Genomic DNA, 17,201 nt, shown 5'->3' with positions numbered 1-17,201 from the left:
AAATATTGGTTTTCCCACGGAATTTGTATTCATGGAAAATGTCCTGAGAAGTCTGGATATCAAACCTACAGCTCAGCGAGCAATCCTACACCCTAGTCCTGATGAGTGTTAGATGAAAAGCTTAAACAAAGAGAGGAAGGGGAGTGGCATTTTTGATAAGGGATAGCATTACAGCTGTGCTGAGGGAGGATATTCCTGGAAATACATCCAGGGAAGTTATTTGGGTGGAACTGAGAAATAAGAAAGGGATGATCACCTTATTGGGATTGTATTATAGACCCCCCCCAATAGTCAGAGGGAAATTGAGAAACAAACTTGTAAGAAGATCTCAGCTATCTGTAAGAATAACAGGGTGGTTATGGTAGGGGATTTTAACCTTCCAAATATCAACTGGGACTACCGTAGTATTAAAGGTTTAGATGGACAGGAATTTCTTACGTGTGTATAAGACAATTTTCTGATTCAGTATGTGGATGTACCTACTAAAGAAGGTGCAAAACTTGACTTATTCTTGGGAAATAAGGCAGGCAGGTGACTAAGGTGTCAGTGGGGGTGCACTTTGGGGCCAGCGACCATAATTTTATTCGTTTTAAAATAGGGATGGAGAAGGATAGACCAGATCTAAAAGTTGAAGTTCTAAATTGGGGAAAGGCCAATTTTGATGGTATTAGGCAAGAACTTTCGAAAGCTGATTGGAGGCAGATGTTCGCAGGTAAAGGGACAGCTGGAAAATGGGAAGCCTTCAGAAATGAGATAACAAGAATCCAGAGAAAGTATATTACTGTCAGGATGAAAGGGAAGGCTGGTAGGTATAGGGAATGCTGGATGACTAAAGAAATTGAGGGTTTGGTTAAGAAAAAGAAGGAAGCATATGTCAGGTATAGGCAGGATAGATCGAGTGAATCCTTAGAAGAGTATAAAGGAAGTAGGAGTATACTTAAGAGGGAAATCAGGAGGGCAAAAAGGGGACATGAGATAGCTTTGGCAAATAGAATTAAGGAGAATCCAAACGCCTTTTACAAATATATTAAAGATAAAAGGGTAACTACGGAGAGAATAGGTCCCCTCAAAAGATCAGCAAGGTTGCCTTTGTGTGGAACCACGGAAAATGGAGGAAGATACTAAATGAATATTTTTGCATCAGTATTTACTGTGGAAAAGGATATGGAAGATATAGACTGCAAGGAAATAGACGGTGACATCTTGCGAAATGTCCAGATTACAGAGGAGGAAGTGCTGGATGCCTTGAGACAGTTAAAAGTGGATAAATCCCCAGGACCTGATCAGGTGTACCCGAGAACTCTGTGGGAAGCTACAGAAGTGATTGCTGGGCCTCTTGCTGAGATATTTGTAACATCGATAGTCACAGGTGAGGTGCCGGACGACAGGAGGTTGGCAAACATGTTGCCACTGTTTAAGAAGGGCGGTAAAGACAAGCCAGGGAACAACTTGGTGGGCAAGTTGTTGGAGGGAATCCTGAGGGACAGGATGTACATGTATTTGGAAAGGCAAGGACTGATCCGGGATAGTCAACATGACTTTGTGCGTGGGAAAACATTTCTCACAAACTTGATTGAGTTTTTTGAAGAAGTAACAAAGAAGATTGATGAGGGCAGAGCTGTAGATGTGATCTATATGGACTTCAGTAAGGCGTTTGACAAGTTTCCTGCCACCGCAGGAATTGTAAAGCCTGCACCCACACCTCCTCCCTCACCTCCCTCCAAGGCTCTAAAGGAGCCTTCCACATCCATCAAAGTTTTACCTGCATATCCACCAATATCATTTATTGTATCCGTTGCTCCCGATGCGGTCTCCACTACATTGGGGAGACTGGACACCTTTTAGGGAACATCTCCGGGACACCCTCACCAATCAACCAAACCGCCCCGTGGCCCAACATTTCAACTCCCCCTCCCACTCTGCCGAGGACATGGAGGTCCTGAGCCTCCTTCACTGCCGCTCCCTCACCACCAGACGCCTGGAGGAAGAACGCCTCATCTTCCGCCTCGGAACACTTCAACCCCAGGGCATCAATGTAGACTTCAACAGTTTCCTCATTTCCCCTTCCCCCACCTCACCCTAGTTCCAAACCTCCAGCTCAGCACTGTCCCCGTGACTTGTCCTACCTGCCTATCTTCTTTTCCGCCTATCCACTCCACCCTCTCCTCCTTGACCTATCACCTTTATCCCCTCCCCCACTCACCTATTGTACTATATGCTACTTTCTCTCCACCCTTCAGGCTCTCTGCCTTTATTCCTGATGAAGGGCTTTTGCCCGAAACGTCGATTTTACTGCTCCTCGAATGCTGCCTGAACTGCTGTGCTCTTCCAGCAACACTAATCCAGACACTGTTGGAATATTGCAATTCTGGTCTCCTTCCTAATGGAAAGATGTTGTGAAACTTCAATGGGTTCAGAAAACACTTACAAGGATGTTGCCAGGGTTGGAGGATTGGAGCTACAGGGAGAGGCTGAACAGGGTGGGGCTGTTTTCCCTGGAGCATCGGAGGCTGAGGGGTGACCTTATAGACGTTTACATAATTATGAGGGGCATGGATAGGATAAATAGACAAAGTCTTTTCCCTAGGGTCAGGGAGTCCAGAACTATAACTAGGTTTAGGGTGAGAAGGGAAAGATATAAAAGAGACCTAAGGGGCAACTTTTTCACACAGAGGGTGGTTCATGTATGGAATGAGCTGCCAGAGGAAGTGGTGGAGGCTGGTACATTTGCAACATTTAAGAGGCATTTGGATGGGTATATGAATAGGAAGGGTTTGGAGGGATATGGGCCGGATGCTGGCAGGTGGGTCTAGATTGGGTTAGGACATCTGGTTGGCATGGACGGGTTGGACTGAAGGGTCTGTTTCCATGCTGTACATTTTAGAGTCATAGAGATGTGTCTTTTTTTTAAAGCAATCTCAAGCTCTGTACGACCAATGACTAACTGAAACTCGCTTAAGCCTGCCTTCTAGATAAATCAGTGCTGCACTGTCATTCTATCCCTGTATAGGTGCACAGCCTCTGTGGTGGAATAAACTTATGCTAGCTGCTAGTATAATGATGTCTGAAAAATGGGCAGCGTCATAAGAATGACACGCCAATGATTTCTTAAAAATTCAATCTCTCCACACTCTCCTACCAGCGACTGAGATAATTGACGTGACAAGCCTCTGTCAAACATCATCGATCTGGATATATCCCATTTACCCCACTGTGCGAAAAGCAGTCAGACTGCAAGATCTGCAATGTGACAATTAATGAGGCATTTCATCTCATGGCTAATTAGGTTTGTCTCATTGTCGAAGCAGGATTGACATTAGGCATTGTTCAGCAGTCAGCTGGAGGAGGATCACGGGGCACAAGGGAGGGCACTCCATTAGTGCAGGCTGCATTCGAATGACTCACTGGGAAACTGATTGCCGTTAAATAACTGGGCGCTCTAAGTCACAGAATTTTCCCACCCTTCAGAGAACCTGTCACTGATGCGAGGAGTTGCATCCCTTGGCAGTCCACTCACTTAAAACAAAGATACATTTGCTCTTGAGGTTTGGATGACAGTAATGAGGCTACAGTTACTGCTCTCAGTTGCCTGTGGCCTTGCTGGGCAACGTCAGAGGCACATTGAAAATTCAATCGCACGTTTTATATCCCCATCGTGGGTTTCAAATGAAGTAAAATTGAACACAGCTGAACAAAGATAATTTCTGCAAATACACACATTGGAATTATGTAACGGTAACAGGAACCTGGAAATGAAACAGAGTTCAGATTTAACTGTGGAACAGAGAGAAACAATGTCAAATTCAGCAACTACTACTTGGAATTATATAGCGTCCTCAAAGTAGGAAACTTTCATCGGGCCACTGGCAAACAAAGTGGTCACCAAGACAGAATGGGGCCCAGAAGGCTTTTAAAAACCTGATCAGAGGCTATGATTTGGAGATGCCGGTTTTAGATTACTTACAGTGTGAAAACAGGCCCTTCTGCCCAACAAGTCCACACCGCCCCGCCGAAGCGCAACCCCCCCCATACCACTACATTTACCCCTTACCTAACACTACGGGCAATTTAGCCTGGCCAATTTACCTGGACTTCACATCTTTGGACTGTGGGAGGAAACCGGAGCACCCGGAGGAAACCCACGCAGACACTGGGAGAATGTGCAAACTCCACACAGTCAGTCGCCCGAGGCGGGAATTGAACCCGGGTCTCTGGCGCTGTGAGACAGCAGTGCTAACCACTGTGCCACCGGTGTTGAACTGGGATGTATAAAGTTAAAAAAAAAATCACAAGTTAAAAAAAACTAGTTATAGGCCAACTGGTGATTTGGAAGCACTAGCATTCGGAGTGCCGCTCCTTCATCAGGTGGTCAGAGGCTAGTTAGAGATAGCCTCAAAGAAACAGTGGCTGCATTGCCTAATAGGATGCTGAATAGGGAGTTCATAACAACCTTTACAACACAAATTGATAAATACCACAGGAGAAAAAGGTTGCAAGAATATGGAAATAAAAAGCAGGGTAATAGGACTAACTGTACTGCAGTCAAAAAGAGCTAGCTACTTTCTGTGCTGTACCACCCAGTGATTCTATGTGGGGTGGCATGGTGGCTCAGTGGTGACTGTCTGTGTGGAGTTTACACATTCTCCCCGTGTCAGTGTGGGTTTCCTCTGGGTGCTCTGGTTTCCTCCCACAATCCCAAGATGTGCAGGTTAGGTGGGCTGGCCATGCTACATTGGCCCTTCATGTCCAGGGATGTGCTGGCTAGGTGGATTAGGTATGGGAAATGCAGGGTTACAGGGATAGGGTGGGTGTGGCTGGGATGCTCTTTGGCGAGTCGGTGTGAATTCGATAGGCCAACTGGCCTGCCTCCACACTGTAGGGATTCTATGATTCTTTCAAAGTCACAAAATCAAAAAGGGAACCAGATAGATATTTTAACTGACAAATCAAGTGACAGGTACAAAAGAGAGGGTAATGTGTGGCCATTTTCATCTCTCATTGATTGTCCACATGGCTTGCAATGGCCTCCCCCAGCCGAAAGCAGACACTGAGCTACAGAAAGTGCTTATACCAGACAGTATCACAACTTGTGTTGTCAGTCCAGCACTCGGAAGGAAAGCACCACTTAATCAGAATTCTCGGCTCCTCTCATTACAAGTACCTTGCCAAATCTCCCCGATAGAGTGACTTGTACTCCCAGTTGGCAGGATCAGCTTTTCTGTCTATACAGAAGGTCTGTGCAGTTTGCAGATGGAGGTCATCCAGCCACATGAATTGACCCTGAGGAAGACCAGCACCGGCGTCAGACCTGCAAAATAACAATATGATCCTGGGTATTGAGCAGAATCTGTGAAATGGTCAAAGCACATCGGGGCAGGAGGCCAACTGGTCCTTCTAGCCTAAAAGCCACTACTATCCCAGGACCACAGTGTTTCTGTCAATTGAAAGAGACTGGTGGTAGTTTAACCAGAATGTCAACAGGCCTCAAGCGAGAAAAGAGATTGAGAAGAAGAGACTCTCGAGCTAACATCAGCCGTGCGTGTATGAAATGAACCCATGCTGTTGGTAGCACTGCTCCACAAACCAGCCAACCCAGCTAACTCAGCTAAGACTCTACTATTCAACATGAGAACAGCTGACCAGCCAACTCAGTGTCCTGTTCCTGTTTTCTCCCTTGATCCCTTTAGTCCCAAGGGCTATATCTAACTCCTTGAAAACAATCAATGCTTTGGCTTCAACCACATACTGTAGCAGAGAATTCCATTGGCTCACCGCTCTCTGGGTAAAGAAAAGAAAATTCTCCTCATCCCAGTCCTAAATGACCCAGTATCCATAGACTGTGACCCCTGGTTCTGGGTTCCCCAGTCATCAGGAACTTCCTTCCTGTGTCTGTCAGACATTTATAGGTTAGGCATCACACCCCATTCTTCTGAACTTGAGTGAATATATTCCTAACCGATCCAATCTCTCTCCATACATCAGGCCTGCCATCCCAGGAACCAGTCTTTGATGCACTCCCTCCTTATCTGAGGAATGATGTTCTGGTTATGGAGACCAAACCTGCACACAATATTCTAAATGTGGTCTCACCAAGGCCCTGTACTCAAACACTCTCGCTATGAAGGCCAACCATTTGCCTTCTTTACCTGCATACTTCCTTTCGATGACTGGTGTAGAAAGATATCTAAGACTCATTGCACCTCAACCTTTCCCAATCTATTGCCATTCAGAAAAGAATCTACCCTCCTGTTTTGTGAGGAAATTGATAACCTCTCATTTACCCACATTTTACTTCATGTCTGAACACTGCAACAAGCCCAGTGTTTCTGATACAGATTCTTCTTCAACTTTGAGATAGCAATGACAGCTAAAAGTAGCCAACCTTGAGACAGTGTGAAGTGGTAGTGATGAAAAGAGGGTCTGCCTGTGTCTGTTTTTACTTCAAGTGGAAATCTAATGTATCCAATGTAATTAAGTGATTTTAAATTTGTTAAACATCTGATGGATGTACCTAGAACTGTTCTGACACCCAATTTCAATTGTTCTTGATGACATTGCCACCATTCATTCCCAGAAAAACTCCAGGCAACCAGCAAACAGCCACAAGGGGACTGGCCTGGGATCACTCAGCCACTTTCAGCATTTAACGTGTAGGCCCGGGACAGGAGAACAATTCAAACCTTTAGTAGCTATACCTGTCTGCACTCTATTACACTCGAGGTACAGAGGGCTGACATCTGTATCCAGGGCTACAGAAAACACAGTCCTCCTGTGAGCAACCTCCTGCAAGACAAGTCAAAATGTTAGAATTCCACTGCCTCCCCTAACTGTGTGGAAGGCTTGACCAATATCAGATGTCTATCATCTGGGGAACACTGCAAAAAATAGCCATATCTGGACATGGCAGAGAGGAAAGCCAGCAACATGCTGACACATTCCTTCCAATTTGAAAGAGACCAAAAAAAGAGGCACAGGCCATTCAGCCTCCTGATCCTGTTCCGCTATTCAAAAAGTTCATTGTTAGATCCATAACTCGTTACCTCTTCAACCAACAAAAGTCTCTCCCTCACACTGTGCAAACAGTCTAGCTCGAATTTTAAAATATCTCCTTTGCTCTTGCTTCCTCTTGCCAAATTAAAATCTACCTGTTGAATTTTTTCAATAGCTTACCCCACCTAAATGCTGAATGCCTTCGGCTCTGAGCAATGAACATCAGCAAGGATCCGTGGTATTGAAGGAGAGAAACAGCACTTCCACCAGTGCGAATAATGCTAGTGTTTAGAGAGTTAGATTAAGGACAGACTGCACAAACAGAAGTCTTCTCTCTTGACTTTAGATGGTCAAGAAAAAGAGGGGCTTTTAGCAGGTGCAGAAAGAGCAAATCGACTGAGGCTCGACTAGAGTATAGAAAATGCAGGAGGGAGCTTAAGAAAGCAAAGAGGGAGTGTGAAAATCCACTGGCAGGTAAGGAGAATCCCGAGATATTCTGGAAAGATATGAAAGGAAAGAAGATAACCAGGGGAGGAGTAGGGCCCATTAGGAACCAAGGGCCACTCTATGCAGGAGCAGGAGGACATGGGTGTGGTGTTAAACGAATACTTCACATCTGTTTTCACTTTGGAGAAAGAGGATGTTGGTACAGAATTTGGGAAGAGGGACTACGAGGTTCTTGAACAGTTTTGACATTGGGAGAGAGCTTAAATGTGGACAAATCCCCAGGTGTGGATGGGTTGTATCCCGGGCTGCTGTCAGAGACGAGGAAGGAAATTACAGGGGTTTTGACTCAATTTTTAAAATTTCTGTCTGACCATAGGGGAGATGCCAAAGGACTGGAAGGCAGCTAATGAGACTCAATTTTTTCAAGGAGGATGGTAGAGATAATCCAAGGAATTACAGACCAATGAGAAGGAAAACTACTGGAGAAAGTTCTGAAGAGGCACGGCTTGATTGGGGATAGTCAGCATGGCTTTGTTAGAGACAGTTCATGCCTAACAAACCTGAATGAATGTTTTTTTGAGGTGACCAGATGCGCTGACGAGGACAGGGCCATTGACGTAGATTATATGGAATTCAGCAAAGCCTTTGACAAAGTTCCAAATGGGAGACTGATAAAGAAAATAAAAGCAAATGAGATCCAGGGTAAAAACTGAAAGAACTGCGATGTGGTAAATCAGAAACAAAAAAAAACAGAAATTGCTGGAAAACCTCAACAGGTCTGGAAGCATCTGTGAAGAGAAATCAAAATTAACATTCCGGGTCAGGTGACCCTTCCTAGCTCCCTGCACCCCCCTCCATACCATCCTTCCTTCCCCTCCTTTCTCTCACTCTTCCAAGACAGGGGAGTGCTCAATGAGTGGCATCACACTAGGAAGCTCAGAGGAACAGAGGGATCTTTGGCTGTTTGTCCACAGATCCCTGAAGGTGGCTGGACAGGTTAATAAGGTAGTTAAGGCAGGATACAGGACACTTGCCTTTATCAGTCATTGTTTAGATTATAAGAGCAGGAAAGTTATGTTGGAGTTGTATAAAACTTTAGTTAGGCCACAACTGGGGAAGTGTGCACAGTTCTGGTCACCACATTTTATTGCAAGGATGTGATTGCACTGAAAGGTTTGCAGAGGAGGTTCACCAGGATGCTACATGGGATGGGGCATTTCAGCTGTGAAGGGAGGCTGGATAAGCTCAGGTTGTTTTCTCTGGACTAGAGAAGGTTGAGAGAGTCTGTTTGAGGTGTAAAAGATGATGGGGGTGGCATGGACAGGCTCGATGGAAATTAGCTGTTCCCTTTAGATGAAAGGTCAATGACAAGGGGGCATTATTTCAAGTGAAGGGCAAGAGGTTTGAGGGCAGTTGAGGAAGCATTTTCACACAGAAGGTGGTGGGAATCTGGAATGCACTGCCTGGGAGGGTAGTTGAGCTGGGAAACCCCACAGTCTTTCTAAAGTACTTGGTTGAACACTTGAAGTTTCACAACATTCAAGGCTATGGGCCTATTGCTGGCAAGATGGGCTACTGCAGATTGAGAGCTGTTTTGTCAATACATATTCAATGGACCAAATGGCTTCCACTTTACTGTATACTTCTAGGATTCCAAAACGTTCCAATCGCGCAAACAGAGTACTCACAGATTAGTTATTTTCCAGGCCTGGGAAAAGTCAGGTCAGGAGAACACAGTCTCAAACTTGGAGCTGGATTATTCAAAAATAAAATCAGAAAGCAAATTTTCTACACAAAGTGGAAATCTGTAATTTTTTTTGCCTCACCCAGAAGAGGCTGTGGCTCAAGTCTAAGTTTGATAGCTTTTTTTTTTAAAGTGAGGCAAGGGATAGGCTCAGAGAATGGAGGTATAGGTTTATCCAGGATTCAAGTGGATGGCAGAACTGGCTCAAAGGGCTAAATGGCCTCATTCCATTACTAATGCTCATTATTAAAAATAATCAGAAATCCAGCTATCCCAACCCCTTGGCTCAAGCTGACTTGGTGCGGTGTACAGACTCAGCAAAGGAAAGCAATGCTAATTACCTCTCTGCAGGAGTCTCCGTGTCTTTATCTCGGAAGAGTTCAGGATCAGATTCGCTGCCGGTGTGAATCGCTCTGTCCTTCCTCTTATCCTTTCTGTGCTGCCGATGTTTCTTCTTTTTCTTCTTCTTTTTGGCCGGTGCATCTTGTTCGCCTTGATCCAAAACTCCCCCAGATATCCCTGAATGATCACTGAAAGAGCAGGGCAAGGCCACATAAAAATGGCACCTAATCATTAGTTGGACCTATCTTAAGATAGACATTCACTCCAGACTTCTGCAGCCCCCAATCTCCCAACTCCCCGCTCTCGCTCAGTTTCCCTTCCTTTCTCTCACCCTTGCATGCCCGTCCTGCCCAGATGAGAAGCTCAGTAAGCAGAGGGAGCAGGATGCTGGCACAGGACAGGGTGGAGTTCAGCCCTCATCCCCAGCCGACTGATCTGTAAGAAACAATACGCCATTGGCTGTCATGTGTTTTGGCAGGTTCGATAAAGTGACTCAGAAACGTACGCTTTTTCTTTACGTATTGAGCCATAAAGGCCTTTGTGAAAAAAAGATCCTTTTTATTCAGTGCTTTGTTCCTTTGCTGGTGAAGTAGATTACAGAGTATACTTACAAATGTATGCCTCAAAAAAAAAGCAAGTTATCCTCAAGAAAATGAAAACTCATTATTCGTAATTCCAACTCAGACACTGCTGCTGAATGTACAGGGAAACCTCGTGTGAGCAGATATGGAGAAAATACAGAACACATGACACCAAATCATTACAGCAACTGTAACTTTTGACAATTACAGAGGATGAATTAAGGTCCATCCATTAACATGTTATTCAGAGAGGGTCCCGAGATGCAGCACACACACACACACACGCACACACAGCTGAAAGTGACAGTGGGAAAGGCAGCTACGCTCTCTGGATATGTAGCTGTTAGGTAACAACAAACCTGCACAGAAACAAAACTCGCCAAATCCACATGAAGCATTATAAAGTGCTTTATGTGACAAGTTGCCTTTGAGCTTCACTTGAAGCAAACTGGTTGCTTCGACCAAGTGGTTACTGTTCAGTCTGCTCAGAGTAAAGGATTCTCCAACCCTATTGGAGACCTGATAGCCCAGGCCAAAAGGCATCTTTCTGAATGTGTGTAAGTTTGTGGTGTCTCTATCAGGATCTCTGGATGTGGCTCCCAAATGTCTCCACTACCAGGGAGATCTCTCTCCCCACCCCCACCCCCCCAAAAAAATAAAAAAAACTCATGTCTGGCTGAGAGGTGAATTTCTATAATTAGTTATTGACCATGGAACATCAGGGTACAGGATGGCATTGCTGCCATGTCTAATAATGTTGTAATTCAGATACCCAGACTATTGCATTGGGGAGAAAGCGAGGACTGCAGATGCTGGAGATTAGAGTCGAGAGTGTGGTGCTGGAAAAGCACAGCAGGTCAGGCAGCATCTGAGCAGCAGGAGAATCGACATGTCGGATGTTTCAGGAACCTGAAGGGCTTATGATTGAAACGTCGATTTTCCTTCTCCTCGGATGCTGCCTGACCTGCTGTGTTTTTCCAGCACCACACTCTCAACTATTGCTCCGAGGAGACAGGTTCAAATCCCACCCAATGCTGCTAGTGGAATTTAATTCAATAAATTAATCCAAAAAAATCTGCAATTGGAAGCTAATCACAATAATAATGATTAATTTAATCAATAGATCTGATTCATGAATGCCCTTTAGGGAGGGAAACCTATTGCCTTTGCCTGGTCATTCAGAACGTGACTTTCAGATTCACAGCAATGTGGTTGACCTTTAACTGGGAAATGGCCTAGTAAGCCACCGAAGGCAACAAATGTTGGACCTATCATCATTACCCACATCTCAAAGCATGAAAGTACTGAGCACCAGGATTGTTAAAGGCTGTCTCCATAAACATACAGCAAGGAAAGCTGCCTTTCAGCTTAAGTCAGTGCTTCCCCTCCACAGCAGCCTCCTCTCACTTCCGACACTTTGGACCATAAGCTACTCACATTTCTACTTCATCAGCTTCTCCTTGAATTGAGCTGTTATTCACTGCAACTACTCAAAGCAGTAGCAAGTTCAGTATTCAAACCACGACCCCCGAAGATAAATAATCACTCGAGTATCAGGAGACAAACAAGGTAACTGTCTTCTTCTACAATGGCACTTCAAGATATTCTGCCATAACAGCTGAAATGGCTACAGATTAAAATGATTTCATCTCAAACTCAAAGTAGCACAGGGATTGAATCAACGTTATTCGAACCCAGAGATTCAGATCATCCTCAGGTGATAGCTACTCAACATTTCAACATGAACGGGTTTTGATACCACATCCTGGACTGACTGAAGTCTTCTAAAGCCATGTTTTTCTGCAATACCCTTGCGGCACTGTCCCAGACTACATAGGTGATGAGCAGAGGTGGTGAAGACCATCCACATGTTGTGTTGTAGAGTTGTCAGGAGGCAACCTTGCAGGGGTATATGCATTAGGTAATTAGGATGGAGACAGAGCGCAAAAACGAAACAAAACCTGTAGACTCACCTAGACAACAAGGACAGAGGATACACTGGGACGGAACAAACCTTTAGCTTCGCGCCATCTTCAAGTCACGGTTCAAATCCTGTTCAGACAGACCTAGCTTGGAATTCGGGGCTGACATTCGGTGGAGTTGTCATTTCCAGCGTGTATGTGTGGGTGACCTCCTGTCATAGAAGCTGGAGAACCCACACAGCCCTCTTACAGCACAGGAATGGCCACCTTATTGGCTGGCACAAAGATGGTTATGGTCCTGGAAGGGGCACTCACGTCACAACCAACTGCTTTAATCAGCCAGAGAATCGTTCACACTACGAGCCAGCAAATGTACATGAATTCTTTACAATACTACAACAGCTGGGATGAGCTGCTAGGAAGTATGGTTAAAGCCAGGATTTTGGACTAATTAAAGCAGCTAAATGGTAGGTTTCCTGTTGTAGAAGACGACTAAGTAGACCATCTGGTGTACTTAACATGCCTCATGTTCAATACATCGCATAGGCAGCACGGTGGCTCAGTAGTTAGCAGTGCTGCCTTGCAGCATCAAAGGCCCAGGTTCGATTCCAGCCTCGGTCAACTGTGGAATTTGCACATTCTCCCTGTGACTGCATGGGCTTCCTCTGGGTGCTCCTGTTTCCTCCTACAGTTCCAAGATGTGCAGATTAGGGTGGATTGGTCATGCTAAACTGCCCATAGTGACTAGAGATGTGCAGGCTAGGTGGGTTAGCCATGAAGAATGCAGTGTTACAGAGACAGGGTAGCTCTAAATGGGAATCTCTTTGGAGGGTCAGTGAGTTCTAAATGGGCCGAATGGCCTGCTTCTATGATTCATAATGTTCTCCCACGTTGTGTTGTGGTGCTAAGAGGACCCTAAGTGACTGCCGCACCCATCATTCCCATTGAATCCTGATCCAAGGGAGTCCCTCCCTTATCTCATGTAGGAGCACCGACATTAAGCATTCTTTCTGAAATCTCATGCAGTGATGGGACACAGGTGTGCCTGGTACTCATTTGGGACTGCAGCGATAATCCTGGGTCATTCTCAAACAGTGAAAAGCCCAGGCTATTCCTCACAGAATGAGAGGAGAGGAAGAGAGCACAACACTCCCTAAGCAACTGGCCCACAATCAGCAGGATATACCACTCTAACCGGTGCCAGTAACAAACACGAGAGAGAAAGGGAATAGTACTGGAGCTGGACTTATACCATCTGCCCTGCAGCGGTTCAAGAAAGCAGCTCACACTATCTCAAGGGAAGAAAAAAAGAGCGGAATGCCAGTGATAACCACATCTCGTTGACAATTTTAAAAAAAACTCTATGTATAGAGATATGGGTGGGTAGGGGGATTCACTCCTGGTAGGGCTACTTCTTAAATAAAACTTTGATTCACACACAGAGCAGAAGATAAACAAACACCAGAGACCTGCTACAAAAAAGGTCAAAAAGTGTACAGCAATCTTGCTTCCCTGCTATGATTTACCTGGCAGTAACTTCGAAAGAAGTTAAGGAGGCGTGAAGGATGTATCAAGGAGTACTGTGGTGCATTCGATTCTGCTCCCCAGTCAAGCGAGAAACCTTTCTGTCTCTCCTCCTTGTCACAGAGCCAAGAGCGCATTATCCTGCTAAATGAAACATCAGTCCCAATTCCTTCTTTGACAGGATCAGATGGAAGATCACTGGAATCGGGAATCCCCATGGGAATGTGGACATTTAAGGGATTAAACTATGTTTGCACGCATGCCAAAATGAGATTGATTTGAAGAACAGATTGCACTTAAGCATACGCTGTGTGGAGAGAGGAGCTGGACGAAGGAACTCAGCAGCATTCAATATGCTAACAGTGCAGTGAGCAACAAGGCAGAAACTCCTCACATTCGGCAGATTGGGAAGAAAACCAAAAACCTTTCCTTGTTCATAGCATGGAGATAAATTTGACTGAAGAACCTTTCAGATTGGAGGCCTGTGATCAGTCGTGTGCCACAAGGATCGGTGCCGGGTCCACTGCTTTTTGTCATGTATATAAACGATTTGAATGTGAACATAGGAGGTAGAGTTAGTAAGTTTGCAGATGGCCTTTTGACCTTAACCAACAGGTATGAGGTGCTTGCTCCCCGTGTGGGTGAGGAAAAGGGTTGCGGGGAGGATAAGCCAACAGTCCATGGCACCATGTTGGAGAAGGCCATTGAAGAGAGGGGAGCAAAAAGACAGATGGTAGTTATAGGGGATTTGAGAATGAGGGGGGGGACAGATAGTAGCCTATGCAAGCCAGATCGGGGGTCTTGCCTGCCCGGTGCAGAACATCTCTGACCGGCTTGAAAGGATACTAGAGCTGGAGGGGGAGGATCCAGTTGTTGTGGTCCATACTGGGACGAACAACATAGACAAGGAATAGGAAGGAGGACCTGGTTGGGGATTATCGAGCACTCGGAACGACATTAAGGAACAGGTCCTCGAGGGTCATAATCTCCGGATTACTGCCTGAGCCACATGCAAACTGGCTTAGGTCAAGAAAATTAGGGAATAGTGTGGGAAAGAGGGATTCCGTTTCATGGGACATTGGCATCAGTTTTGGAACTGGGGCGGGGGACAATCTGTACCGATGGGACGGGACGGGGGAGGAGGTGTGGAGATAGCTCAGGAGATATTAGAGATGTTGTGAATCATGATGGTAAGAAAGGCACTTTACCTGAATGCTCGCAGTCAGAACAAGGTTGATGAGTTAACGGCACAAAGCATCATGAACAAATATGATTTGGGAGCCATCACGGAGACATGGTTGCAGAATGGTCATGACTGGGAATTAAATATCCAAGGGGTACCAGACTATTCGGAAGGACAGACAGGAATGCTAGGGAGGTGGGGGTGTAGCTCTGATATTCAAGAACGACTTCAGGGCAGTGCCGAGAGATGAAACAGATTCTACGGAGCATGAGGTCAAAACCACTTGGGTGGAAATTAGAAATTCCAAAAAGAAAACGTCATTGATAGTTGTAGTCTAAGGGCCACCAAATAATAACACCACATCGGGGCGGGCAATAAACAAAGAAATAACTAATGCCTGCAAAAACGGTACAGCTATTATCCTGGGGGATTTTAATCAACATGCCGATTGGTTGAACCAGCTCGGTCAGGGTGGCCTTGAGGAAGAGTTCGTTGAGTGTATCTGCGATAGTTTTCTTGAACAGTATGTAATGGAACCGACAAGGGAGCAAGCAATCCTAGATCTGGTCCTGTGTAATGAGGCAGGAATAATTAATTACCTCATAGTTAGGGATCCTCTTAGAAGGAGGGATCACAGTATGGTTGAACTTAAAATATGGCTGGATAGTGTGAAGATAAAATCCCTTACCAGAGTCCTATGATTGATTAAGGGGGAACCATGATAGAATGAGGGGGGACCAGGCTGAAGTAGACTGGAAACAGAGACTTTATGGTGCAACAGTTGACAAGCAGTGGAGGACCTTCAAAGAAATTTTTCAAAGTGCTCAGCAAAAGTACATTCCAGTGAGAAGGAAGGACTGGAAGAGGAGGGGTAATCTGCCACGGGTGTCTAAGGAAATAAGGCAGGCTGTCAAAGTGAAAGAGAAGGCAGACAAAGTGACCAAAAACAGCAGGAATCCCGAAGATTAGGAAAACTTTAAAGGTCAACAGAAAGCCACAAAAAGAGTTAGAAAGAAAAGTTTGAAAGCAGGGAGGTTGTGTTGCAGCTATACAGGGTGCTGGTGAGGCCACACCTGGAGTACTGCATGCAGGTTTGGTCTCCTTACTTGAGAAAGGATATAATGGCACTACAGGGGGTGCAGAGGAGGTTCACTAGGCTGATTCCAGAGTTGAGGGGGTTGGCTTACAAGGAGAGACTGAGTAAACTGGGATTATATTCATTGGAATTCAGGGGGGACCTTACAGAAACATTAAAAATTATTAAGGGAATTGATAAAATAGAAATAGATAAGATGTTTTCACTGCTAGGTGAAACTAGGACAAGAGGGCATGGCCTCAAGATTGGAGGAAGCCGGTTTCAAACTGAACAGAGAAGGAACCCCTTCACCCAGAGGGTTGTTAATCTATGGAATTCCCTGCCCTGTGAAGGAGTTGACGCTACTTCAGTAAATCACCTTTAAAGCTGAGACATACTTTTTTGAAAAGTAAAGAAAATAAGGGATATGGTGAAAATGCGAGTAAGTGAAGCTGAGTCCACGAAAAGACCAGCCATGATCTTATTGAATGGTGGAGCAGGCTCGATGGGCCAAACGGCCTACTCCTGCTCCTAGTTCTTATGTTCTATGACACCAAAATTAGAGGTACAGTGGACAACAAAGAAGGTTACCTCAGAGTACAATGGGATCTTGATCAGATGGGCCAATGGGCTGAGGAGTGGCAGATGGAATTTAGTTTAGGCTAATGTGAGGTGCTGCATTTTGGAAAGGCAAATTAGAGCAGAACTTATGCACTTAATGGTAAGGTCATGGGCAGTGTTGCTGAACAAAGCGATCTTGGAGTGTCAATTCATAGTTCGTTGAAAGTGGAGTCGCAGGTAAATAGGATAATGAAGGAGGCGTTTGGTATGCTTTCCTTTATTGGTCAGAGTATTGAGTACAGGAGCTGGAAGGTCATGTTGCAGCTGTACAGGACATTGGTTAGGCCACTGTTGGAATATTGTGTGCAATTCCGGTCTCCCTCCTTTTGGAAGGATGTTGCGAAACTTGAAATGGTTCAGAAACAATTTACAAGGACATTGCTAGGGTTGGAAGATTTGCGCTATAAGGAGAGGCTGAACAGGCTGGGGCTGTTTTCCCTGGAGCGCTGGAGGCTGAGGGGTGACCGTACAGTGATTTATAAAATCATGAGGGGCATGGATAGGATAAATTGATACGGTCTTGTCCCAGGGTCGGTAAGTGCAAAACGAGAGGGCATAGATTTAAGGAGAGAGAGGATTGATTGGAAAGGACCCAATTTTTCACACAGGGTGGTACATTAATAGAATGAGCTGCCAGAGGAAGTGGTACAAGTGCAACATTTAAAAGGTATCTGGATGGGTATATGAATAGGAAGGGTTTAGAAGGATATGGACTAGGTGCTGGCAAATGGGACTAGATTAAATTAGGATATTTGGTCAGCATGGACGAGTT

The 17,201-nt window shown here is 45.2% G+C and overlaps 1 protein-coding gene across 2 annotated transcripts in view; it reads right to left on the bottom strand.

The window, feature by feature from the left end:
- nrde2 (NRDE-2, necessary for RNA interference, domain containing) overlaps nt 1-17,201 on the bottom strand; it is a 115,924-nt gene that overhangs the window by 47,863 nt on the left and 50,860 nt on the right. For both annotated transcript variants that reach the window (XR_011960403.1, XM_072568077.1), the window contains exons 4-5: nt 9,523-9,711; nt 5,162-5,308 (exon numbers count right to left, since the gene is read on the bottom strand). Coding sequence is in view for 1 of the 2 variants with exons in the window: in XM_072568077.1 (XP_072424178.1) it covers nt 5,162-5,308; nt 9,523-9,711 (336 nt within the window). In the remaining variant the exon portion in view is untranslated. The remainder of the gene's footprint in view (nt 1-5,161; nt 5,309-9,522; nt 9,712-17,201) is intronic.

Source organism: Chiloscyllium punctatum, chromosome 4, assembly GCF_047496795.1.
Source record: "Chiloscyllium punctatum isolate Juve2018m chromosome 4, sChiPun1.3, whole genome shotgun sequence".
NCBI lineage: Eukaryota > Metazoa > Chordata > Chondrichthyes > Orectolobiformes > Hemiscylliidae > Chiloscyllium > Chiloscyllium punctatum.
This window is presented reverse-complemented; position numbering and strand designations above follow the sequence as displayed.